Source organism: Salvia miltiorrhiza, chromosome 1, assembly GCF_028751815.1.
Source record: "Salvia miltiorrhiza cultivar Shanhuang (shh) chromosome 1, IMPLAD_Smil_shh, whole genome shotgun sequence".
Taxonomy (NCBI): domain Eukaryota; kingdom Viridiplantae; phylum Streptophyta; class Magnoliopsida; order Lamiales; family Lamiaceae; genus Salvia; species Salvia miltiorrhiza.
The window spans coordinates 45,605,403-45,631,025 of NC_080387.1; the positions used below are offsets into that span (position 1 = coordinate 45,605,403).

The 25,623-nt window shown below is 40.0% G+C and overlaps 2 protein-coding genes and 1 long non-coding RNA gene across 8 annotated transcripts; 2 read left to right on the plus strand and 1 right to left on the minus strand.

Moving 5' to 3' along the window:
* Positions 1-156: 156 nt before the first annotated feature.
* On the minus strand, positions 157-3,594 carry LOC130986227 (uncharacterized). Its single transcript, XR_009089217.1, has 3 exons — positions 3,259-3,594; positions 562-2,197; positions 157-384 (listed from the first exon to the last, which is right to left on the minus strand). It is a non-coding gene; the product is annotated as an uncharacterized LOC130986227 (long non-coding RNA).
* An 11,981-nt stretch (positions 3,595-15,575) lies between these two features.
* LOC130986178 (uncharacterized) lies at positions 15,576-16,766 on the plus strand. Its single transcript, XM_057909494.1, has one exon. It carries the CDS (start codon positions 15,673-15,675, stop codon positions 16,597-16,599), a length of 927 nt encoding a protein of 308 aa, XP_057765477.1. The 5' UTR covers positions 15,576-15,672; the 3' UTR covers positions 16,600-16,766.
* Positions 16,767-20,272: 3,506 nt separating this feature from the next.
* Positions 20,273-25,499, plus strand: LOC130986198 (protein CutA, chloroplastic-like). 6 transcript variants are annotated; one of them, XM_057909516.1, is made up of 7 exons: positions 20,273-20,412; positions 20,985-21,195; positions 21,292-21,407; positions 22,764-22,826; positions 24,038-24,069; positions 24,216-24,310; positions 25,117-25,499. In XM_057909516.1, the coding sequence occupies exons 2-7, from the start codon at positions 21,029-21,031 to the stop codon at positions 25,196-25,198; spliced, it is 555 nt and encodes a 184-aa protein (XP_057765499.1). In that variant the 5' UTR covers positions 20,273-20,412; positions 20,985-21,028; the 3' UTR covers positions 25,199-25,499. The 6 variants fall into 6 exon arrangements, with proteins under 6 accessions (XP_057765499.1, XP_057765524.1, XP_057765543.1 ...); XM_057909541.1 differs by having other exon boundaries at positions 20,985-21,159; XM_057909560.1 differs by having other exon boundaries at positions 20,341-20,984; positions 21,066-21,159.
* Positions 25,500-25,623: the final 124 nt, after the last annotated feature.

Here is a 25,623-nt window from a genome sequence, read left to right on the forward strand (position 1 = left end):
CTGTATCGACAGAGGCGCGCCCAGCCGCCTCCCCTTCCAGTACTGCCGCCGCCGCCCCTTCTCCCTTTCCTCACCTCTAGTCTCCCTCTCACTCTCCCTCACTTCTCGCCCTCCTCCCTCATCTCTCATCCTCCTCCACTGCCCCTGTCCCCCACCGCACCAGCCGCAGTCGCGGCCGCGCCTTCTCCGGTGACCCTTCGTCACTGTCTTCCCCCCTTCTCTAGATCCGGCGCCGTTCACAGTTCCCCTGCCACCGCCGCCGCCTCCTGCTCTCTATCCACCGGCCGCCGTGGCGCAGGCAGCGCTTGGCGGCGCCATCCAGTCACCTCCCTCGCTTCACCGGTTATCCAGCATCCCTTCACCCAATTCTCCCTCATCACCACTCTACTCCCATATTTTCAATTTCAGTTTAACTATTTTAATATGGATAAATCTATATCAAATCTGATATTTGGATTTTCGTATGATAATTTATGTGAAAAACTTGTTGGTTTTGTTTATGTGCATGAAGAAAAACATAGAAGCTGTATTGAAATCAGACCATGAAAGATAGAGTTTTACCTCTACAGTGGAAGGAAAGAACTTGATTTTCTTGCTGGATAAGTTTACGTTTTGCAAATTAGAGATGTAGATGTAGAAAAAGGATGAAATGATATACTATAGGTGAATGAATCTGATATATATAAAAATGTATGGCGGTGATAAATGGGGATAAAGAGGAGTATGGCGGTTGTGGTTGGATAAATGGGATTTTTTGCACATTTTCATTTTGAAAAGGAATTTTAAAAAAAAAGAACAGTGAAGATAAATAATATGAAATCTTTGATATATAATAATTTGGTTACTTAATAAATAAGAGTACATGCTATTCAAGGTTAAATAAATAAGTGGCTTGAGTAGTAAATCAAATTGTGGCTAAACGAAAGGAAACACGTTGCTATCTCAAATTAAGAATAGTGAAAATGAATTGGTGAAAATAAAATTGCTATGGGCTTTTATTAAATTTTCAGCCCAACAAAAGTGAATAAATAATAAAGTCCATGTAGAATAATTAATTTAAGAGAAATATACATTTATATTGAGAATACATTAAAATCTATAAATTTATTCATCTAATTAGGGGCGCGACTAGACATATTCATAAATTCGACTCATAGATATATATATATATATATATATTAATAACTCAAAAATATACTAATTTTCAAATAAAAATTGCAAAGGAACTAAACGGTTTTGGGCTGTGACAAACCTACCCACTTAAAAAAATTTCGTCCTCGAAATTTGACAATTCATAGCTGCAATAATCTTCAAAATAATAACTTGAATACTGAATTTGAACTTGAACTTTCTGATAATAACTTCAATCATTGCAGCAAATTTCAACATACTTTCAACGTAAACAATTTATACTCACCCCCTTGAAAAATATTTGAAATATCTTTACCTTGATGTCGGAGCACGTAGAGGTCGAATGTATTTGTCACACATGACTTTTAAAATTAGTAAGGAATTTTATTTTGCAGAGTCTACAGGAAAGTAGACCTGCTCTGATACCACCTTGTGACACCCAAATCCAATTTAATTTTAAATGAAAACGCACGCGGAAAAATCATGACTATAAATAAATATTTAAAGAGAAAATCAGGAAGTAAATTTTTATTTAAACATACTTTACTCAAAATAACATTTTTAAGTAATGCTAAATTCAAAATATTTGATTCGCCATTCGACCTTCCACGCGCCTCCGGTCTTTAAAACCTGAAAATGTTAAATATGGGATGAGCATACAGGGTACACTCAGTGTGGGAACATGCAATCATTGTCCACGTTAATAAAATGAGAATCTCATATGATCAATACATTCGTGACTGAAAGTCGCACGGTGGCATACCAAGGACCTTTCCGTCCTGGACCGATTGAGCCGGCCCCTGGCGACTGGTTGCAACCATAACTGTAACATGAAATCGCATTGTGGCATACCAAGGACTTTAATGTCCTGGACCCATTGAGCGGGCCCCTAGCGATATAATTTAATGCAACTCACATATGGTAAACACATGATATTAAAATGGACAAGAATTAACCACGGGCATGTACTGTAATAAATCCCACACCTGAATTTTGAACTTGAACTTGAACTTGAAAGTTAATTCTGATAATTCAAACTAAAATCCATGTCCTAGTCGCGCCGCACCTAGTCAGATAAATTCAAATAATAACATATAAGGGTCTAATTGAACTTTAAAAATAATAATAATAATAATAGTTTAAATCTTAAGAATTTATTATCATAAAATCATTTGAAAATAATCATCGGTTTAGTGATTCAAAATAATAAAATGCATGCTTCTTTAAAATATGGGTTGATACTTAAAATCAAGTGCAACTTATTTAGAATAAAATCTGCAGCCCAAGAATTAAAAGTTGGGCCCAATCAATAAATCTGAGCCCATAAGAATAAAATCACCCAGCCCAAGCCCATTCTTCTCTTCACCCTAATTTAAAACCTCATTTTGACTTTCACACCCAACACACACACACAACTCACGCAGTCCTCATCTCCCTCTCTCGTCCCTGCTCCCTCTCCTCTTCTCGGCCTCCTGCCGCCGCCACCGGACGGCAGCGCCGTCCCCGGAGGCCGGCGGCTCCGCCTCCTTCCACTCTCCTGTCCGACCGAAACGCCACCCCGTCGTCCCTGTATCGACAGAGGCGCGCCCAGCCGCCTCCCCTTCCAGTACTGCCGCCGCCGCCCTCTCTCCCTTTCCTCACCTCTAGTCTCCCTCTCACTCTCCCTCACTTCTCGCCCTCCTCCCTCATCTCTCATCCTCCTCCACTGCCCCTGTCCCCACCGCACCAGCCGCAGTCGCGGCCGCGCCTTCTCCGGTGACCCTTCGTCACTGTCTTCCCCCCTTCTCTAGATCCGGCGCCGTTCACAGTTCCCCTGCCACCGCCGCCGCCTCCTGCTCTCTATCCACCGGCCGCCGTGGCGCAGGCAGCGCTTGGCGGCGCCATCCAGTCACCTCCCTCGCTTCACCGGTTATCCAGCATCCCTTCACCCAATTCTCCCTCATCACCACTCTACTCCCATATTTTCAATTTCAGTTTAACTATTTTAATATGGATAAATCTATATCAAATCTGATATTTGGATTTTCGTATGATAATTTATGTGAAAAACTTGTTGGTTTTGTTTATGTGCATGAAGAAAAACATAGAAGCTGTATTGAAATCAGACCATGAAAGATAGAGTTTTACCTCTACAGTGGAAGGAAAGAACTTGATTTTCTTGCTGGATAAGTTTACGTTTTGCAAATTAGAGATGTAGATGTAGAAAAAGGATGAAATGATATACTATAGGTGAATGAATCTGATATATATAAAAATGTATGGCGGTGATAAATGGGGATAAAGAGGAGTATGGCGGTTGTGGTTGGATAAATGGGATTTTTTGCACATTTTCATTTTGAAAAGGAATTTTAAAAAAAAAGAACAGTGAAGATAAATAATATGAAATCTTTGATATATAATAATTTGGTTACTTAATAAATAAGAGTACATGCTATTCAAGGTTAAATAAATAAGTGGCTTGAGTAGTAAATCAAATTGTGGCTAAACGAAAGGAAACACGTTGCTATCTCAAATTAAGAATAGTGAAAATGAATTGGTGAAAATAAAATTGCTATGGGCTTTTATTAAATTTTCAGCCCAACAAAAGTGAATAAATAATAAAGTCCATGTAGAATAATTAATTTAAGAGAAATATACATTTATATTGAGAATACATTAAAATCTATAAATTTATTCATCTAATTAGGGGCGCGACTAGACATATTCATAAATTCGACTCATAGATATATATATATATATATATATATATTAATAACTCAAAAATATACTAATTTTCAAATAAAAATTGCAAAGGAACTAAACGGTTTTGGGCTGTGACACAACTTTCGCGGCTTACGATTAAATAGTAACCCTCTGCGCGGAGCATGGAGGACCCGGGGGGGCGTAACCAACTTTCGCGGCTTACGATTAAATTGTAACCCTCTGCGCGGAGCATGGAGGACCCGGGGGGGCGTAACCAACTTTCGCGGCTTACGATTAAATAGTAACCCTCTGCGCGGAGCATGGAGGGCCCGGATGGCGCAACCAACTTTTGCGGCTTACGATTAAATAGTAACCCCCTGCACGGAGCATGGAAGACCCGGGGGGTGCAACCAACTTTCGTGGCTTACGGTTAAGTGCAACCTCTGCACGGAGCATGGAGGACCCGGGGGGTGCAACCAACTTTCGGGGCTTACGATTATGTGCAACCTCTGCACGGAGCATGGAGGGCCCGGATGGCGCAACCAACTTTCGCGGCTTACGATTAAATAGTAACCCCCTGCACGGAGCATGGAAGACCCGGGGGGTGCAACCAACTTTCGTGGCTTACGGTTAAGTGCAACCTCTGCACGGAGCATGGAGGACCCGGGGGGTGCAACCAACTTTCGTGGCTTACGATTATGTGCAACCTCTGCGCGGAGCATGTAAGGCCCGGATGGCACGACCAACTTTCGCGGCTTACGAGCGCTTCCCTCTGCTTTGACGGCAGCGTGATTCCTCTGCTTTTCCCCCTGACTTGCTGAGGAGCAATTTTTGGATTTTTGAATTTGAAAATTGGGGACTACGGGTGTACACCCTACTCCCCCCCTGGTGACATGTGCAATACTCTGTTATGAACATGTTGGCCCAATTATTCCTTATTCCATCTCCGGCCCATAAACTCGCGTGAGCCCGTTACCTCTTAGCCCTTTTCTTAAGCCCAAAACCATCTCTATATATACCCCTCCACCCTTCATGACCTAGCTTAGAATCCCTCATTTTATTTCCGCCGCCCCAATCTGATCTCCTCTCAAACCCTAGATCTCCCGACCCTTTGTCTCTCATACCACGTATCCCTTCCTCTCTTGGTTGTAAAGCACTCAGTCGGGGGAGTGAGTCATGTTAAGAAAGTGCACAATGTTGAAGACTAAAAAAACAGGACTCTCCCCCGCCTGAGAGTTTTATCTCCAGGGTTCTATTTCCTTTCTGCTTCAGTCTGGTCTTGCGGTGTTGTGACTGAACGAACAGGACTTCTCCCCCACTTGAGAGTTTTGTCACCTGAACCCTGAAGAAAGTCCTCTCTGATTCACCCCTGACTTGGTTATAAGGCACTCAAGTACGGGAAGTTCCCCTCAGAACACTGACATCCCTGAAGGCTCCGCTTTTCCCTCTGTGCTTCCAGTGCAGATCTCTAGCTTTGTGGTTGTAAGGAGCGGACTTCCCGTAGTTGAGAGCATTATTACCGGGTTCCCGAGATCTGGATGTTGGTTGATCTATTCCTCCGTATTCTTTCCTTTTGGCATTTTGACTTGTTTGTGTTTTCTTGATGCTCTGCAGGCGTGGGGTAGATCTGGAGTAGATCTGAGAAGTGGGCATGTCTCAGCGGAGAAGAAGAGCTTGAAGTGTTGGCGCATGGAAGAGAAGTCGTCGATCCCTGATGTTTGCTTTCCCTTTGACCTGCTAAGAAGCAGTTTTTGTATTTGTTTCTCCCTTGTCCTGCTAAGAAGCAGTTTGTATTTTGAATTTGTAAATTGTGGGCTAGGGGTATACACCCTACTCCCCCCTCTGGTGACATGTGCAATGCTCTGCATGAACATGTTAAATAGCATATGTGATGCAAAAAAGCGATAATTTAAAGTAAATAAAACAACACCAGTGAATTCCCTAGAACCACATATCTGTTTTATTGATATTATGGCCCCGGACCTCGTTAAAACCCCTGTGGGGAAAAAGAGTATTCGGTCTACATTGGCATTAGTCCTGCTAAGAAGCAGTTATACATAGAACTTTTTGAGATTGTTGATATTCCATGGTCTAGGAAGAGCTCTGCCGTCTGGATCCGACAATATATAAGCTCCACCCCCTAAGACCTCTGTGATGATAAACGGGCCTTCCCAATTAGCTTCGAACTTGCCCACTGCCTTCAATGCATCAGCCCTCTTGAGAACCAGATCTCCCTTTGCCAATTTCCGCGCTCTGACCCGCTTGTCATACCCTGCCTTGATAATGCCTTTGTATTTTGCTGCTCTGACCCGGGCTTCATCCCTCTTTGCTTCCACCAAATCTAGCTCTGCTCGGCGAAGTTCAGCATTGTGCTCAGCGTCGTATGTTGTTATCCGATATGATTCTAATCTTGCCTCCGCTGGTATTACCGCGTTGGATCCATACACCAGGGTAAATGGTGCTTCACCCGTGGCTGTCTTTGGGCTAGTGCGGTAGGCCCAAAGTACAGTATCCAGCTCCTCCACCCATTTGCCTTTGCTCTGAGTCAGCCTCTTCTTGATCCCTTCGCATATTGTTCTGTTGGCCAACTCCATTTGGCCATTCGCTTGCGGATGAGCTACCGAGACGAATCTTTGAGTGATGTCCATCCGATCACAGAAATCCGCGATCCTCTGCCCAGTGAACTGGGTTCCGTTGTCAGAGATGATGATCCTAGGCACGCCAAATCTGCAGCATATATTCCGCCAAATGAAGCGCTCCACAGTCACCTCATCTATTTTCCCCACAGCTTCAGCCTCGACCCACTTAGAGAAGTAGTCCACTGCTACTAGCAGAAAGCACTTACCCCCTGGTGCCGTAGGCAGCTTCCCGACTATGTCGATACCCCACTTGTCGAATGGACATGCAGCGTACATAACGCCCATAGGCTCCCCTGGAACGTTGATTCTCCCAGCGTGTCTCTGGCAAGCCTCGCACTTGCGGACGAACTCTCTGGCGTCTTTATTGATGTTAGGCCAGTAGAACCCTGCCCGAATGATTTTGCGTACAAGGTCCCGAAATCCCGTGTGACCACCACAGCAACCTGCATGAACTTCATTTAACGCAAAGTTAGCTTCCTCTGGAGATAAGCACTTTAGTAAAGGCTGAGTAAAGGATCGTTTGTAGAGTTGGTCATTAAGCAAGCAATAATTTTCGTATCGGGGCCTCTGGTTAGACTCTTTGTTCAATCGCTCCCCTGTCTTGAGAAAATGAATAATAGGAGCCCGCCAGTCATCTCTGATCTCCACGGAGAAGACCTGTGAAGTCCCCATCTCTCTGGTATCACAGAGTAAAATAATTTCATCGCTCCAGGTTTGTTCCACTGCACTAGCCATTCACGCCAGTAGATCTGCTTTCGTATTATCCTCCCGGGAAATCTGCTCGATTTTGAATTCCATAAACTTGTCCTTCATCTCGTTGAGCTTGCGGTGGTACGCCTTCATGCGTTCTTCTTTGACACTATAACCCCCTGAATATTGTTGGGCCACTAACTGGGAGTCTGTCTTGATGATGACACATTCAGCCTTGAGTTCTGACAAAATGTGCGCCCCTCTGACCACAGCTTCATACTCCGCTTCATTGTTGGACAGTCGGCAAGTGAATTTGATTGCAAACTGATATGTACCATATCCCGGTGATGTGATGTATACTCCAATTCCGCATCCCTCTTTTGTCACTGATCCGTCCACAAAGGCAACCCAAAACTCTGGTACGGGACGGCGAGTTGTTTCTTGGATGAAATCTGCCAACGCTTGTGCTTTGATCGCTGTTCTTGGCTCGTACTCCACATCATACTCCCCCAACTCCACAGCCCACTTCACCATTCTGCCCGACAAATCCGGGCTAGGGGTGGAGCAAAATACCGAAAAATCGGTATACCGCACTTACCGTACCGAAAAAATACCGAAAATACCGAAATTTTGGTATACCGAAAATTTCGGTACGGTATTGTGCCGTACCGAAAATTTTCGGTACGACAACGGTATCGATTTTCCTCATACCGCGGTATACCGATATATACCGATACCGCGGTATATGCCGAAAAATCGGTATATACCATTGTTTCGGTATATACCGTTGTTCCGGTATATACCGAAAAAACTCGTATACCGTCAGAATAAATTATATATATATATATATTTAATTAGTGGTAAATTATTAAAAAGTTTTTTTTCAGAATTACTAAAAAATTAATGATAACTTATAAAAGATATATTTATTAATAATTAAAAACATGTAAATAAATTGAATAAATATAAAATAAATTGCATCTATGTTATTTAACTAAAGGACTTTGAAAAGTATACAAGTATATTACATAACTATACAATTATGAGCTACATATATATCTATATTTATATGTCTACATACTATAATTCTAATTCTAGAATAACTATATCTCTAGAATAAGTTACATTCATGTTATATAAAAAAATAACTAATAGATAATAATAAGTCATAAGTAAAATTTGAAAAGTAAATAAATTGAGTAAATATAAAACTCAAACAATAATGACAAGATTTACTAGGTTATTGATGAAACTAGAATATCAATATATAGTCAATTATAATATATAACTATATATATAAGTGGGGGCGTGCTCCAGTGAGACCCCCTATTTTTCGTGTAACATGAGTACAATGAATAAGACATATAATACTAATGAACAAAACGTATATCTAATGAACAAGATGTATATACTGATGAAAAATAAAAAATAAAAAATAAAAAATAAAAAATATTTGATTCATTTAATTAAGGGAAAAAATATAATTATGTTATTTTTCTAACATAAATAAAAGCAATTAATATCAAACAATGAAATACTTACTATATTTTTATTAAATTATTATTCAGTACTCATTAAATCCTTGAATATAAATAAAAACAATATAATGCATTATTTTACAATATATCTCATAAAAAGATAAATAATAATATGACTATTTATTAAGTATTAGATACATAATATATATAATTTCATTGTTATCTAAGTTGATAATTTAACTTAATTATAGTGTACTAAAATATTTTAAAAGTTATAGGGTTACGTATATATTATGTTATATACAATAAAAAACTATATACGTATTATATATTATATATATTAATATTAATATACCAATAATTTCGATATACCGTATGGTATGGTATACCGACTTTCGGTATGGTATACCGCATTATCGGTACGACAACGATATGGAAATTGTCATACCAAAATTTTCGGTATGCCGATCTTCGGTATACCGAAAAGTACGGTACGACAACGGTATGAAAATTCTCATACCGCAATTTACGGTATGGTATACGGTATGACGAAAAAATTTCGGCATACCGTACCGATCCACCCCTAATCCGGGCACCCCAACACTTGTTTAAAAGGTAAGGCAGTGCGCACCACTACCCGATGTGACAGAAAATACGGCCTCAACTTTCTCGCCGTGACCATGACCGCTAGAGCAGCCTTCTCTATCTCTGTGTAATTCAATTCAGGACCCTGGATGATTCGGCTGACGAAGTAGATAGGTTTCTGGTGACTTCCTTCCTCTCTGATAAGCACAGAGCTGATTGCATCTTCCCCCACTGCTATGTACAGATATAACGTTTCTCCCGGGACCGGCTTGGTCAGAGTCGGGAGCTTTGCTAAGTATACCTTGAGATCTTCAAATGCCGCTCGGCATTCCTCTGTCCATAGAAATTTAGTGCCCTTCCTTAAGGTTTTGAAAAACGGCATGCTGCGCTCTGCCGACCGTGATATAAACCTGCTCAGAGCAGTGATGCGTCCATTTAGAGTCTGCACCTCCTTGATCCCTCTGGGTGGTGTCATCTCCATGATGGCCTTGACCTTTTCTGCGTTAACCTCGATCCCTGCAGGGGTAACCTTGTAGCCCAAGAATTTGCCTGTTGTGACCCCGAAGGTACATTTTGCTGGATTCAACATAAGCCGATGCTTTCTAACCACAGTGAAGATTTCCTCGAGATCAGAGACATGGTCCTCTGCCCTTATACTCCGCACAAGCATGTCATCCACATACACCGAGATATTCTTGGAGAGCTGTTCCTTGAAAATTTTCTCCATCATCCGCTGATATGTGGCCCCCGCGTTTTTCAAACCGAATGGCATACTCTTCCAGCCATAAACCCCGCAACAGACGGCAAAAGCCGTTTTAGCAATATCTCCTCTGTTCATTTTAACCTGATGGTATCCCTGATACGCGTCCATCATGGATAATAAAGCACATCCCGAAGTGGAATCCACCAGCTGGTCAATCCTCGGCAGAGGATAGTGATCTTTCGGGCAAGCGGCGTTCAGATCTCTGAAATCTACGCACATCCTCCAAGTATTTGTCTTCTTTGGTACCATCACCGCGTTTGAAATCCACTCTGGATATTGCACCTCCACAATGTGCCCTGCTTCCAACAACCCATAGACCTGCTCCCTTATTGCAGCGTCCTTCTCGGCCCCAAAATTCCTTGTTCGTTGCTTTACTGGCTTGATTTTAGGATCCACATTAAGGCAGTGCTCTGCCAACCCTCTGTCGATTCCCTTCAAATCGGCGGTGCTGAATGCGAACACATCCGCATTTCTACGCAAGCAAACAATGAGCTCGTCTCTGACTTGATCACTCATGTTAGACCCAATTTTGGTCTGAAAACCCTCTTTTCCTGGAAACAGTTCGATCATGTTGCAAACATCACTAGTAGACACCAGCGCGGTTTTTTCTGTACTGTCCCTGTCTTTCAATACGTCTGCCAATTCCTGACGCTCCTCTGCCGAAGCATTCACTTCGCCCACCTTCCCCTTCTTCCGTGTATCCAGTCCCTCTGGCAAGCTTTCGATGCTGTTTGATCACCACAAACTTCTCCCACTCTCCCTCCCTCGATGGGGAATTTCATTTTCAAGTGAAACATAGAAATCACTGCCCTAAACGCCATCAATGCAGGCCGGCCAAGTATCACATTGTAGGAGGGCTTTGGCATGTCAACCACCAAGAACCGCACCATCCTAGTTTTGCTATTAGCAGCCGTAGTGCCGAGATTTAACGGTAACTCCACATAACCCAGAGGCATGACCATTTCTCCTCCGAACCCAAACAAAGGGGCATTCGTTGGCTCAATGTGAACGTTGATTCCCATGTTTTGAAGGCACTCCCAATATAGGATGTTCACCGTGCTGCCCGAGTCTACGAAGACACGGTGAACGATACAGCCGGCAATATCCACCATAATAACCAGTGCATCATCGTGCGGATACATTAATGTACGTAGATCCTCTGCCCCAAAGGTGATCATCGGCTCTTCTGCCGCGGTTGTAACCTCCATAACCTGCTTGTGGTAGTATCCTGACTTCACTGCTCTGACCACTTGTTTTTTAGCCCTATTTGATGTGGGCGTCCCATTCTCTCCGCAAATCATATGAACTTCCCTCCGATACGGGGGAGGAGGTGCTTGTCTCTCTGGCCCTTCCCTACGATTATCCCGATTGTCATTTCTTTGATCCCTATTATTCCCCTGTTCTTGTCGTTGATCCCGGTTATTTCTCTGATCCCTCTGATCTCTATGATCCCTCTGGTCCCTATGATCCCTCTGATCATTCCTCCTCTGGCCCTCATTTCCTCTGTCAATGAACTGGTCGAGATTTCCCTGGCGCACCAGTAGCTCTAACTGATGCTTGAGATGTCCGCAATGTTTTGTGTAATGTCCAAAAGAGTTGTGATACTCACACAACTTATTATTAGACCCCTCCTGTGGCGGCCCATCCCGGTAGGTTCCCGGTGCCCGGAAGAACGGTTGATCTTTTATCAAATGAAAGATTTCCTCATGTGGTTTATTTAAAGGTGTGTATTCAGTAAATCACGTGACTTCGTTCACGGTACGTTGCTGCTGGGGCGGCATTCCTCCTTGGGGTGGCAGTACCCTCGGAGGTAACCCTCTGAATGGTGCTCTGTCCTGGTGTCTCTGTCTCTCTGGTGCTTCCTCAGCTCTTTTAACTTTATGCTTATCGTTTTCAGCTTTTCTCGCCATCTTGGCGTCTTCCAACTGTAGATAGCCTGGCAACCTTGCCATAATATCGTCGAAATCCCTCGCTGGTCGGATCTGTAGCTCGTCAAAGAAGAGCCCCGGCTTGAGCCCTCTGACGTAGGCACAATTTTTAATCTGAGATTCCGCCTCTGGCACCTCCAGAGCGGCTAAGTTAAATCTGGCAGTGTATTCTCTCAATGTTTCAGTTTGATCTTGTTTGATATCCATCAGCGACAGAGCTGACTTCCCCACCCTTCGCGAGCTTGCAAACAGACGTAAGAAGCGGGTCTGTAAATCCTCAAAGGAGTGAATAGAATTGGGGGCGAGCGTTCCGAACCATAGCTGGGCTGGTCCAGTGAGAGTAGTGGAGAAGATACGGCACTTGATGCCCTCAGTATACATATGCAGTGTGACCAACCCTTCAAAACGATTGAGGTGGACCTCTGGGTCGGTAGTGCCATCGTAATCTAGCGAGATGGGTTTATAGCTCCTGGGTAAAGTGTCTGCCAAAATATCATCAGAGAAAGGACTACGGTTGCTGATAGGATGAAACCTTGAAGTCTTAGCCCTCTTGTCCTCCTTATACCTTCCCTGCTCCCTTATGTCCCTTGGCACGTCACGGTCATGATGCTTGTGAGCCCGGTGCCCTGGCCTGCCAGAGGAAAACTCCAGCTCTCTTTCCTCTGCTCTTTCGGTGTACCGTGATTTCTCTGGGCGGTGAGACTTTTCTGCTCTGTACGACCGCTCAGATCTCTGTTCCCTGTCGTCCCTCCGGGATTTCTCCCTCAGCGATTCTTCCAGATTCTCAAGTTGGTGTTTCAGCTGTGACACTTGCTTTTTCAACCGTGCCTTCTCCTTCGGTCTCTCTTCCTCAAACACAAGGGAGACGGATTGACTGTCAGACTCGTCAACCCTCTCCTTCCTGACAACACTGTTGAGCCTAACACGGCTCCCCTCTGGTCTAGCTAGTTCTCTGTCAGCAGCGTCCCCTTGCATTTCCCCAGGCATCACAGCCTGTTTGTTGATTGCCAACATGTTTGCCTCCTGAGCAGCGGGAGGTGGGGCCTCAGTGCCCTGCGGGTTGACTGCTCCAACCGGGGTAGCCACAGTAGGGATGACAGACATCATCGGAGTTCCCAGTGCCTTCCGCATGTTAGCATAGCTGAGCAAAGCCATCATTTGCTCTGCCAGCCCGAAGTTAATCGATCCCCCTCCAGACGCGGGGGCCAGACTTGGCAGATCAGAGTCCGGTGTTACCAGAGCAAACCTCTGGGCATTGACGTTCAACCCTGTTGTCGGAGTGGCTGAGATAGCCTGAAAACCCGATGGCACAGTGAAAGTGGGGTTACCCTGAAGGCCATTGAACAGTGAGGTAGGCACCTCGGTAGTGACAGCAGCAGAATCGAACTCCTTCTCCAAGTTGCGGTGAGCATCAGAGGATCCCATAGTACCTACATAAAAACATAGTGAGAAGAAATCTAGATAACAAATGGATAGAGCCTCCCCTACTGATTGAAAACCCGATATGAGAAATTCCAAGCACCGGCGCAGAGGCCGTTAAAAAATTCCCCTTAAGACAACTCCATGCCCGGGGAAATAAACCCAGGGCATAGATTAGAACAATCAAAGCCTGAACCACATAAATTTCCCCTGTAGACTCTTATCAAGATCCGGCAGAAGAAACAGAGTGTCCAGAGATAGACATAAAACAGAACAACCACCAAGAAGCTTGTTAGCACAAAATATTAAGCATGAGATATAGTAAAGAATTTGCGAGAAAACGAACATCATAACCCAGAATTACCATAATCGTGCGCTATATTAACCGCAAAAACCCAAAAACAACAGAGTTATCATGGCAATCAGCCGGATTAGTAATATAACGTGCTAAATAGGGTACATAACAAGGATTAGTCGAAGAAAATATGGAGCCCACCAACAATTATCATCCTCAGTCGAAATATAGTCGCAAATTAATAGTGCAAACCCAATCATCACAGAAACAAGTCATTACCCCATAATCCACCGATAGAAAACGAAGATTAGCCACAAAAACACGAGAAATATCGACAATTATTATCCTTAAACGGAAAACATCCACAAATCAACAACACAAGCCCAATCAACAACATTATACCGAAGCGAAACCCCATAAATCGTCAACCAAAACCCAAATCAAGCAAAAACAGAGCGATACTCCACAATTCACCAGTATAAACGTCAGATCTACAAATAAGATCCCGATTATACGAAGAAACTTTGTATTCACCCATAATTGAACCGATCAATCGGTAGATAAGCACATATCCCCCCAGTTCATGATTTTCGACTTTCGCCACCTTTCCCCATGCACCAAAAGCATAATTAAACACAGATCGCAAAGAATTGAAAGCGCATTAACCCGAGAAAACGTAATTAACAGCTCGCAATCATCTAGGTGTCCGAATTATCACATCCTAACTCGATTGGAATTTCAGATCTGCCCACGCCGGCGTCCGTAAACTCACATCCTAACTCAGTAGCTTTCCCACGGACGGCGCCAGTTGGTGAAACTATAAACCAACACCTAATCTAAAGAGTAATAAACATGATTATACCTAGCGTAGATGATCGGAGAAAGCAAAGTAAACAATTGGAAAACCGGAGCTCAATAGAAAATTAGCTGTTATATTTGAAAGTAAGAGATAGCGTAATCACAATGCACGAGCTCAGGCTCTATTTATAGACTACATCGGAGGGTAAAATAGTAAAATCATTTGTGGTGCATGCGCTTGGCGTGATAGAGGGGCATGTCGGTAAATTTGTCTTCACGCGGGAAATCTTCCGCGTCTCTGGCGATTCCGCTGATGAAGGTAGTTCCTCTGGCGAAGGCTGCTTCTCTGGCGAGGATGACTTCTCTGGCGAAGGTGACTTCTCTGGCGATGGTGACTTCTCTGTCGAGGGTGACTTCTCTGTCGAGGGTGACTTCTCTGGCGAAGATGACTTCTCTGGCGAGGGTGACTCCTCTGGCGAGGGTGACCTCTCTGGCGAGGGTGACTTCTTCTGACGAGGGTGACTCCTCTGGCGAGGGTGACCTCTCTGGCGAGGGTGACTTCTTCTGACGAGTGTACTTACTCTGCCATACTTATTCCGCTGGTGGAGTCGATTCCTCTGTTTTGCATCATTTCCCTACTCTGCACATATCACTCCTCATCAGTACCACTTATACTCTAATTAACTTGCTCCTTAATAACCGTGTCCAAAAGAAATACTCCCCCCGTCCCAATAAAAGTGGCCACATTTCCTTTTTGGGTGTCCCATTAAAAGTGACTACTTTCTAAAAATGGCAAAAGTTTACTTTAATTAAGTCAACAATTACTCACTAATTTGGTCAACAATTGTAGGCCACTTTCTAAAAATGTCAAAATTACTCACTAATTTGGTCAACAATTGTAGGCCACTTTCTAAAAATTACTCACTAATTTTGGTGGGTCACACTCAATTAAAACATAACAATCCCCTTCTTAATCTCTGTGCCCAAAAAAAAGTGGCCACTTTTATTGGAACGGAGGAAGTAGGACATTTCGTTTGGGACGGAGGGAGTACTATTATTCTCCAATATGGATATCTGCATTTAGAAATACTGTGCGCGCCATAATTAAATGCTAATGTAAAATTATATTTGTACCGAATCCAAGATAGCTTCGACCCACCATATTTTAGCTTTATTCTTCCACACGTCCCCTCTCCAATAAATATTATTTTCCATATGTTTGAAACCTCAATAATTTCTCCCCCATTATTCTTTGCACAACATTATGGTTAGCATTCGCCCCACCTTCCTCTCCCTCTTCTTCCTCCTCCTCCACCTCCCTTGCTTCACCCCCTCCCCCCGCCGCCGCAGCCGCTCCACCGCACCGAAAACATCCTTCTTCTCCTTCTTCAAACGCCTCTTCTCCAACTCCAACCCACCACCACCACCACCACCACCCTCCCGCCGCTCCCCCTCCTCCTCCACGCGCTCCTTGCGCCTAAGCCCCACGCTCGACATCCACCCGTGCTCCGCCTGCGGCGAGGTCTTCCAATCGCCGCCCCTCCTGGAGCGCCACCGCTCCACCCACCACCTCGTCTCCGAGCTGGCTGCCGACGACGAGAACATCGTACGGATCATATTCAATACGGGGTGGCCCAACCCGGCCCGGACTCCGAACATCGAGCGGATCCTCAAAATCCACAACACCCCCGCGATCACCTCCCGCTTCGAGGAGTACCGGGAGCGCGTCAAATCACGTGCGGCGGCGGCGCCTCCCCCACGGCGGGACGAGCGGTGCGTCGCCGACGGGAACGAGCTGCTGAGGTTCCACTGCACGACCTTCGTGTGCGGGCTGGACTCCGGCGACGAGTGCGGGCGGCTGTACTGCAGCCTGTGCGGGATCATCCGGAGCGGATTCTCGCCGAAGATGGACGGAATCTCGACGCTGCCGACGAGCTACGCCGCGCACGTGTCAATGCCGGCGGACATGGAGGCGGAGTTCGAGTTCATGAACGTTAGGCGCGCGGTGCTGGTTTGCCGGGTAATCGCGGGTCGGGTCGGGTGCGACCCGTGGGAGGCCGATAAGGAGGATCCCGGGTTCGACTCGCTGGCGGGTCGGGGCGAGGGGGATGACGAGGATGAGATTCTGGTTTTTAATCCGAGGGCTGTGCTCCCGTGCTTCGTTATTGTGCTTAATTGCTTCAAACCGTAGATTAATTCATTGTTTCTCCATGCACTTCAACTCTCGTTTCTATCTTAAAATAATAGTATATATTGATAATACTGATTTTGTAGTCATTTTTGTTAGTGGGTATATGATGTGTGAAGAGGTAAGTTAGTAAAATTAAAAAGAAAATAAAAATAGAATATTCTTGTTAATTACTATAGTGTTTAATTATGTCTAGTATTTTATGATGTTCTAATGTAACGATATGGTGGTATCCAATGACAATAAGAAATATATTGGAGGGCTATATTATGTTAGTTATTTAAATTTGCAAAACGTCGTTTAATTTCAAGTTTGCGACATAATCTTCATACCTTCTGACAGTAGTACGGTGTTGCCCAAAATTTTCAATGATAGTTGGGTAATCTATATGAAAAGATAAATAGAATAACAATTAGGGAGCTTCAAGGTATTAGTGATGATAATATGTGAAATACTAGATGTGGTATAGAAACTAATAAATCGAGTTTGAACACAATAATATTGTTTGGCTCGATTCAGTTACACCTCTACGGATTCAAGAAGAAATTGTTGTTAGGCATTTTGAGAAATACTCCGATAAATTTACGTAGGTGTAATTATATCAATCAACATGCATACTAGAAATACAGGGGCATAACACGAGTTTATGAAGATGAAAACATGTTTAAGGAATAATACAAGTATACATAATGATATATAGTGTGACCACGTTTTATATTACGTTAATTCAAATTTAAATATAATAAGAAACGAGTGAACATGAAATTGTTATAGATTAAAACAGAAACCAATTGAAAAAAAAAATACAAGAATTAATTAGTTCGTCTCTAGGAAAATACGTTGAAGGTACTGTCAAACCATGAATTATACTTTATATCTTTTTCGATACAATTACAAATGCGGCTATTTATAAGGAATACAATCATAATCAAATTCTAAATACGATCCGGCCGAAATAAATAAAACAAGTCAAAAAAAATTACGACCGCCCAAATTCATGGTATTTTTAGGCTATACAACTCCATCAAATATGATAATTGATTGGGTATGTACGAATGATCCCATTTCTATCAAATAATGTCGTAACTAAAAAGCATTTCATGTGATGGATCAGAGATTATGATTGGGGAAGAAGAAGTCAATTTAGAAATCGATCGATTTTCAAGTTTTTATTTAAAAAAAAAAAAAAAAAAACATATTGGATTTTTCTTGCTCTGAATTCTTTTGGATTTTGGCTATAAAATGATGCGGATTTGATATATATTTGAACTTTCTCCGTCTCAATTCAATAGGTTATAAGATTCGGATACGTATATTACGAAATAAATAATTTATAATGAAATAAAAATGGAGAAAATAATTTTTGTTAAGAAATAAATAGTTTATTACTATAATTTTTTTAGAGTCTATTTGTCAAAAGTAGGAGAGAGAATGATACATTACTCACTCCGTCCACAAAATAAACTCTCATTTTTATTATGACGCAGAGATTAAGAAAGTTGATAAAAGTATTTTGAGTGGGATAAAAGGATAGTGGTAACTATATTTAATTAATTTTATTAATCTTTCATTAAAAAAAGGTATGCACATTTAATTAATTTTGGATATTTTAATCTCATTAATTAAATATAATATACCTTTGATAAAAAAGAATCGTCTTGAATGTTCCATTTTAATTGTTCCCTCATCTTTCATTAGAAAAAGGTATGCACATTAAATATAATAAGAGATTTTACTGTTATTTATTTTGTACTCTTTCAAAAAAAAATTATTTTGTATAAAGATTCTTTTTTCATTTTTGAATTAATGTTACATTAGTCGAGATTTTTTTAGGGAATATTTCAAAATAATTAATTGTAGCATTCCAATTCAAAAAGAATTAACTCATAATACTCCTATTAAAAAAAATACTCCCTCAATTCGTAAAAAAAAATATATGAGGAAGTGACACGAGTTTTAAGAAAAAAATGTTGAATTTATTGAGAATGAAGAAAAAATGATTAAGTGTATTGAAATTGGTGAAAAAGTGTTGTAATTAGTATTGAGAGTGGTGAAAATGTGAAAAATAAAATAAATGGAGTATTTAGAAATGGTGAGGTATAGTCCAAAAATAGGTAAAAAAATTATTTTGTGAACATCCTAAAAAGAAAAAGTAGGAAATTCTTTCATATACGATGAGAGTAATACTCCCTCTTTTCGGCACGGGATTTAAGGAGTTGTAGATTAGTGTTTTAAGTGCTCGTTTGGTTCAAGTAGAGGAATGGAAAGGGAATGAAATCAAATAAAGGAGTGGAATGGTAACAATAACCATTACTTTTATTGAGTGTTTGGTTTAACAATGGAAATGAATCATTAGTAAGGGATTCTCTTTCTTTTGTTTCCTCTCTATTTTAAGGGGTAACAAATTGGGTGATTGGATTACCCTCAAGTAAGGGTAATGATTATCTCATTACTCAAATCAAACAACAAGTAATGGATTCAATTACTTGATTCCCTTTCCAACCTCTAAAAACACTCAACCAAACGTGGGCTAAGTGTGTAGTATAAAAGTGATAAAGTAGGAAAGAAAATGTAATAAAGTGATAAAGTAGGAGAGAGAATGTAATATAAAGTGATAAAGTAGGATAGAGAAGGTAATAAGAGAGTGATTAATTAGTTGTAATTGTGCAATTAAAATCCCTTATTTTTTTTTCATATTTAGAAATGTAGCATCTTCGTTGGGACGGCCCAATTGAAATATGTAGCATCTTCGTTGGGACGGAGGGAGTAATTTATTAATATTCTCTCCATCCACCAAATGAATACTCATTTTAGGGTGACACGAGTTTAAGAAATTGATTAAGAATGTGTTTGGTTGAGCTTATAAACTCTTTGAAACAGTAAGAACGTGTTTGACTGAGCTTATAAGCTCATTCAAAGTTTTTGGCAAAGTAAATTCTTAACGAATATATAAGTTGTAAGAATAAGCCGTAAGAGCTTATAATCTCTCAAAAGAAAAAAAGTTACTTTACCTCAAATTATTTTTTCATTATCTATAAGCAACACTTTATTTTTTTACAAAAGTAATTTAATTATAATTTTTTATTTTCATTATATATCATTTTAATTTCACTCTTTTCAATTTTCTCCCTTTAATATAGATTCCCAGTCTAATTAAAAGTTCTCACTCTAGTAACAAGTTTAATTATTTAAATATTTTGACAATTTATAAGTTTTTAAGAAATTATACAACTTACAAGTTTTTAAAATATCTTATAAATTTTAAAAGTTTATAAGATCTTTTATAATAAGCTTAGTGAAACACCTTTTAAACGTGTGTGAGTGAAATAAGGATCTTAAAAATTATAATTAAATTATACTTCACCCGTCCCTGAAATAAGTTCATCTTTTTCCTTTTTGGGACGTCCCCCAAATAAGTTCCTCATTCTTTCTTTTCATTTTTGGACAACTACCCCACCACTAATAATACTTTATTTATTTTTACTTTTCACTTTTCACTTTTCACCACTCACAATACTAATTTTAACACTTTTTTCACTTTTTTACCACTCCCAATACTAATTACTTATAACATACTCTATTTTTCTCCACTATCAATACACGTTACCATTTTTTCTTAAAACTCGTGTCGTCCCCAAAGAGGAACGGAGGGAGTATAGGATATACTCTACTAAAATAAAATAAAATGAGTACTGAAGTGAAAGAATAAGTTTAGAAGGGTGAAGTTTTGTAGAGAATTGGACTCCCCAACTTTCTTCCCCTCTCTACGCAATTCTCCTACACAGCACCAAATCTAATCTCATCGCCGACTATAAGGTAACTTTCGTGTTGCTGGTATTGCCAGTTTTATAACTTCGGATTTTTATCAGTGGCATTTCCCGATCATTCTCTCTCTCTTGAATTTGAGCTAGATTCCCTAGCAAGCGCCGCAAGTTCGATTTGTTAGCATATTATTACAGTTTATTAGTCGAATATTACATTCCTAGGTTCCACAACAGTTTTATCTTTTAATTATTCAAGAAATAGCCTTTTGAATCATTACTTGATTAACCTTGAGCTGTTGATGGCGCTTTATATTCATTTTTTTATTATAAGAATCCTCAGATGAAGTAGAAAGCTTATCCCTTTCGTTTCGGTTAGGTTGTGCTAGTCCGCTTTTCTGTAATCCGGTTTAGGCGAATCATTTAGAGAGAGTAAGTCGTTTGCAGTGGAATATTTACGTTTAGATGAGGAATACCAAACTTCGAAATGTATGAAACTAAATTGAATGCAGTGGTTTGGTTACTTCCAAATTTGAAATTTTCATCTGCATAAACTAGATAGAGTAATGGTGTCGGCTTTCTTTACTTGGGGGTCTGAAAAGTTTTAGTAAATGCTTGTGGTATCAGGTAAAACTTAACTCCATAAAGCCAAACCAAAATTGCAAATACTCATGGCTTTAAGACTCTCATCCGTTATCTCCTCCACAGTGGTCCGTCGGCGACTCCCTCTGGTGGGTGCCTTCTGTGTTCTTAGTTTGGGCTTCTCCAATCTCTGCACCGTTTCTCTATCTTCAAGAACAGGGTGTGCTCAGTCTCTCTCTTTTGTCCCTCTCTTGCGGTATCTTTCACACTGCATACTTGGATGATTGAATTTGTTCGATGGAGTGTTTTCCCAGAAGTGACGATTGACGTCTATGCTCCTTAATAAATACAGGACGAAATTTGGTACACAGTCTGAGAATAAGAAATTCCATACTGTAAGGATGGAAGCAAGTAAGACGACTGTGCCCAGCATTGTTGTCTATGTTACAGTTCCGAACAAGGAAGCGGGTTTGTTTCTGTTTCATATTTTATCATGCTTAATTTATAGAACTTCACGGGTCCTATGTGGTTACAAATGTTGAGTTTATAGAACTGTCACGATTTTGCTAGTGTTTTTCGTTGGTTCTGTTCATTAAGTTTAGATTGAAGTATCTCAGGGAAGCTAATGTTTAAACTGAAGTGATAGAAAGTTTGTGTTCATACTAGATAGTTCTACTTATCATAAATCCTTATAATATAAAGTATATTCAAGTGAAATCTTGTTAAATTTACCATATATTACAAATAAATATCTCATTACTAATTGGATATTTCTTTAACTATTTTGAATACGAAAAAAAAAAAGTGAAGCTATTTTTAGGTTTAATATAATTCTTCTCGTAAATTATAAGTAATCAAAATTTAATTTCATAGAAACCGTGTTGAGCTCATCAGAACAATCAATCAGTATGGTATTTCATTTTGTGACATCTTTATTTGGTTCTTCACGGTCATTTTTTCATTTTAAAATAATTTCAATGCACTTAGGGTGATTTCATCAATACTAAGTAACTTATAAATATGTTATGTAGTCGATTCTTATTATGCAATAAAATCATTATCTGTTGAGTCTATGAATGTACTAGTTAATAAAAAATCATCATTCATTTTCTGATTTAATTAGAACTATACATTTTAATATCCAAGCACCATGAAATTAATACGAATTATCAATTTGTACTTGGAACATATAGTAGATAAAAGTAACAAATATTTCTTTGTCAAATTTCTTCAAAGTATTCATAGATTTATTTCCCTTAGGAGAACACGAGGTTGTGAAGTGAGATAGTGGGAGTATAGGAGTAAAGTGAAATAGAATGAGTATAGGCTTAAAGCCTGCTAACTGAGGGTGCAAAGAGTGTTAGTTAATTGAGGGTGCAAAGATTATACTTTAGACTAAACAAGAGTAGAGGGAGATTTAAATGGAATTAACTCAATAACTCATTCTGAATGTGTAATTTGTCTTAACATAGTTATCCATATTGAAATTCTTAATCTTGATTCTTTTATGATGCCTCTTAGTGCTGTTTGAGAACCTTTTGGGATTTGTCACGATATCTGTCAATTCTTTACTTTGGTTCAGCCACTCGTGATGGTTTTCCCTTTCCTTGTTTGAGATATGTTGACTTGGATATAGGGACTGTTTAAAACTACCTTTTTCTTAAACTTGGAGGAGACATTTGTTTGTATTTAGTTAACATTTTTACCTATAAATTTAATTGACATCTAAAGGTTACATTTGATATCTCTCTCTGACATGTTTACCTGTTATTGAGCCATCATAACTGTTAAAGAGAAACTTATAGGGTATCCATCTGTTTGCAGGGAAAAAGTTGGCTGAAAGCATAGTCAAAGAGCGGCTCGCAGCATGTGTTAATCGAGTACCAGGTCAGGCTTCTGCAATTTAGGAAATACTATATAATACAGATGGAAGTACACTGTCAGTATATATTGAAGAATAGGTAGTCTCTCAAGGATTCTAATCTTGAATGGAGATTTGATTATGAGTTAGTTTGCAGTAGCTCATTAGTAGTTTAGCTGTTATTAGCATTTGATATTATGGCAGCCTACTTATTTATTCGAAAAACTATGACTATTTTTGCATGTTAAACTAGTCATGGAATTGTTGCATTCTGGGGTAAACAGTTTTCAATGCTTGTCATTGCTTGATCTTGGAATAAAATCTAGAATTTTAAAGAATATATATATATATATATATATATAGGGGGCCGCTCCAATGAGACCCCTTAATTTTAGTGAGATCTAGGGCACGATCTCGTGCGTTTATTTTATCAATCCTATGGCTGATATTGTATTTGGAGGATGATTTTTTTTCGCAGGGTTCGAATCCTGGAGGGAGCAGAATATTTTAAATTTTGTTATTCATCACTATATATTGCATTGTTCATCAATATATACAGCCTTGTTCATCAGTATATATGTCTTATTCATTACGAATTTTTGTTTAAAAAAATTCATCAATATATACATCTTGTTCATTAGATATACGTTTTGTTCATTAGTATTATATGTCTTATTCATTGTACTCATGTTACACGAAAAATAGGGGGTCTCACTGGAGCGCGCCCCTATATATATATATATATATATTTTTACTTTTCTTATCTTTGACACGCTGTTCTAAAATCTGCTACCTGTGCAATTTATTGTGTTTTCAAAGTTCTGTTTTTGAAATCCTTGTTAATTGAACAATCAATTTCTAAGTGATCTCCATGTTTGCTGAATTAGAGATGGTTCTTTGATATCTACATAGTGATCCCATTCAACATGCAATGCCTGCTCTTACATTATACTTAGAGTTAGAGCCGGCAATTTCTGGCCCAACCCAAATGTTTTACCTTCTTTTTCAAGGACAAATAGTTTACTTAGATAGGCCATCAAAATCGAGACCCAAAAAGAACCTGACCTACCTGGCTGGCACAGCCCATTTTTACTTGCACTGATTCTTGTATACATTTTAATAATTCCATGGGCTGGTCTGGCCTCTGAGTGAAATATGTAGTCAGATATTCGTTGTCAGGCACCACTGGACCATTTGCTGCCTCTACTAAAACTGAACATTCTTTTCCTCGATGCAGGTGTTGAATCAGTTTATGAGTGGAAAGGAGAGGTAAAAATGTTTAGATTGTGTGCGTGTGTTTGTATCTCTAGGGCAGGTGGTTTAGTATACTATAAGGCCACCGGTACTGACTTTGTGTAAAAGTCTGTTATGGTTTTAGAGAATTTACGTCTTTGTTCTATTTCACATGCAAACAGATACAAACTGATTCTGAGGAGCTGCTTATAATCAAGACCAGGGAATCTCTTCTAGAGGCTTTAACTGAGCATGTGAAGGCAAATCATGAATATGAGTGAGTACTTACGTTGTCCTGTTTTTCTCAGAAGATCTGGTCATCCAATTATTTAAACTTGTCATTTAGAAGTTGAAAGATTAGCATTTAGAATATGCTTCAATTCTTAGTTTCTTTTTTTTATTGGATCTTCAAGTTTTTTTCTTCTTCTTAAAAGTGCAGTAATTTACTTGGCAGTACATGTTAGCTGTTTTACCTGTTCTCATCCTATTATTAAGTCATTCTCATTGATGTTGCATTGCATGTATACATTCATTTTGGCGCTACGGTTATTGCAATGGTAACTAAATTTCCAAATATTGTACTGAAAAGATGTCAAAAGTAGAAAGTAACTCACCGAAGGATGCTCCTTTATCAGTCTCTAAACTGGAAAAAGAAATCTGATTGGTCTAAAGGTAGCATGACTTTAGAAGTTAAACAAGTAAAAAATGATTCAGCATTAGCAGATTCACAAAGAAATACAATTATCTTCTAGGCTTATTGCACACACATGCTTCATAAACAACACATCTAGGGAAATGAGTCATTGGCTTGCACATTACTTGATGTGATATGAAAACTATCTTAGTAAGAAAAGCTACTATGTCTCCTTGTTTTAGTAAGAAAAATAGGTATATTTTAACAATGTGTTCAACTATAGTAGCACATGTTCTGCTTTAGATAACTGGTAAGAGATACTTATTTCTTGTCAAATTCTGCCGTTAAGCTATCAGATTGATAAAAATGACTCTTAAGCATAATTTTAATCAGCTGCATCCTATTTATAATCGGTATTCTTAATTAATGTTTCCTTTGTTATTCCATAGGGTGCCTGAGGTGATTTCCTTGCCCATAACCGGTGGCAATCTCCAGTATTTGGAGTGGATTAAGAACAGTACTAGGGACTAAGATCACATGCAGGCGCATTATCAGTTTGCATTGCATTAAATAAGTCTTAATGTACATACTTATCATCTGATTGCGCCCGTGTGTGCTCTGGAATGTGGATATTCTCATATCTATGTGATGAATTATGTTGTCGAGTAGCAAACTGTATACGTTTTTTTTTTTATCGTTACTAAGTGCAGGTAGATGTGGGCGTAATGGAAACAAGAATGTCTGGTTGAAATGAGTGATTATTTATAGGCTGTGCACATATAGTTTCATGTTGTGAAATGTGAAGGCATGGTTAGAAACTGGTTTATGCAAATATGGTGTATGTTTGTGCTTGCCTCGCTTTTATCACAAGCTGTCAAAATCTGCTCAGCCCCCCTGACCTAAACCAGCCCCATTTTAGGTCGGCCCGGGCCATGCCTTTTTAGACTCATTGTGGT

Coding starts and splice junctions, on each gene's coding strand:
- LOC130986178 (XM_057909494.1), top strand. CDS start 15,673: ATGGTTAGCATTCGCCCCACCTTCCTCTCCCTCTTCTTCCTCCTCCTC.
- LOC130986198 (XM_057909516.1), top strand. CDS start 21,029: ATGGCTTTAAGACTCTCATCCGTTATCTCCTCCACAGTGGTCCGTCGG. Junction 21,196..21,291: donor TCTTTTGTCCCTCTCTTGCG/GTATCTTTCACA, acceptor TAATAAATACAG/GACGAAATTTGGTACACAGT. Junction 24,070..24,215: donor TTTATGAGTGGAAAGGAGAG/GTAAAAATGTTT, acceptor ACATGCAAACAG/ATACAAACTGATTCTGAGGA.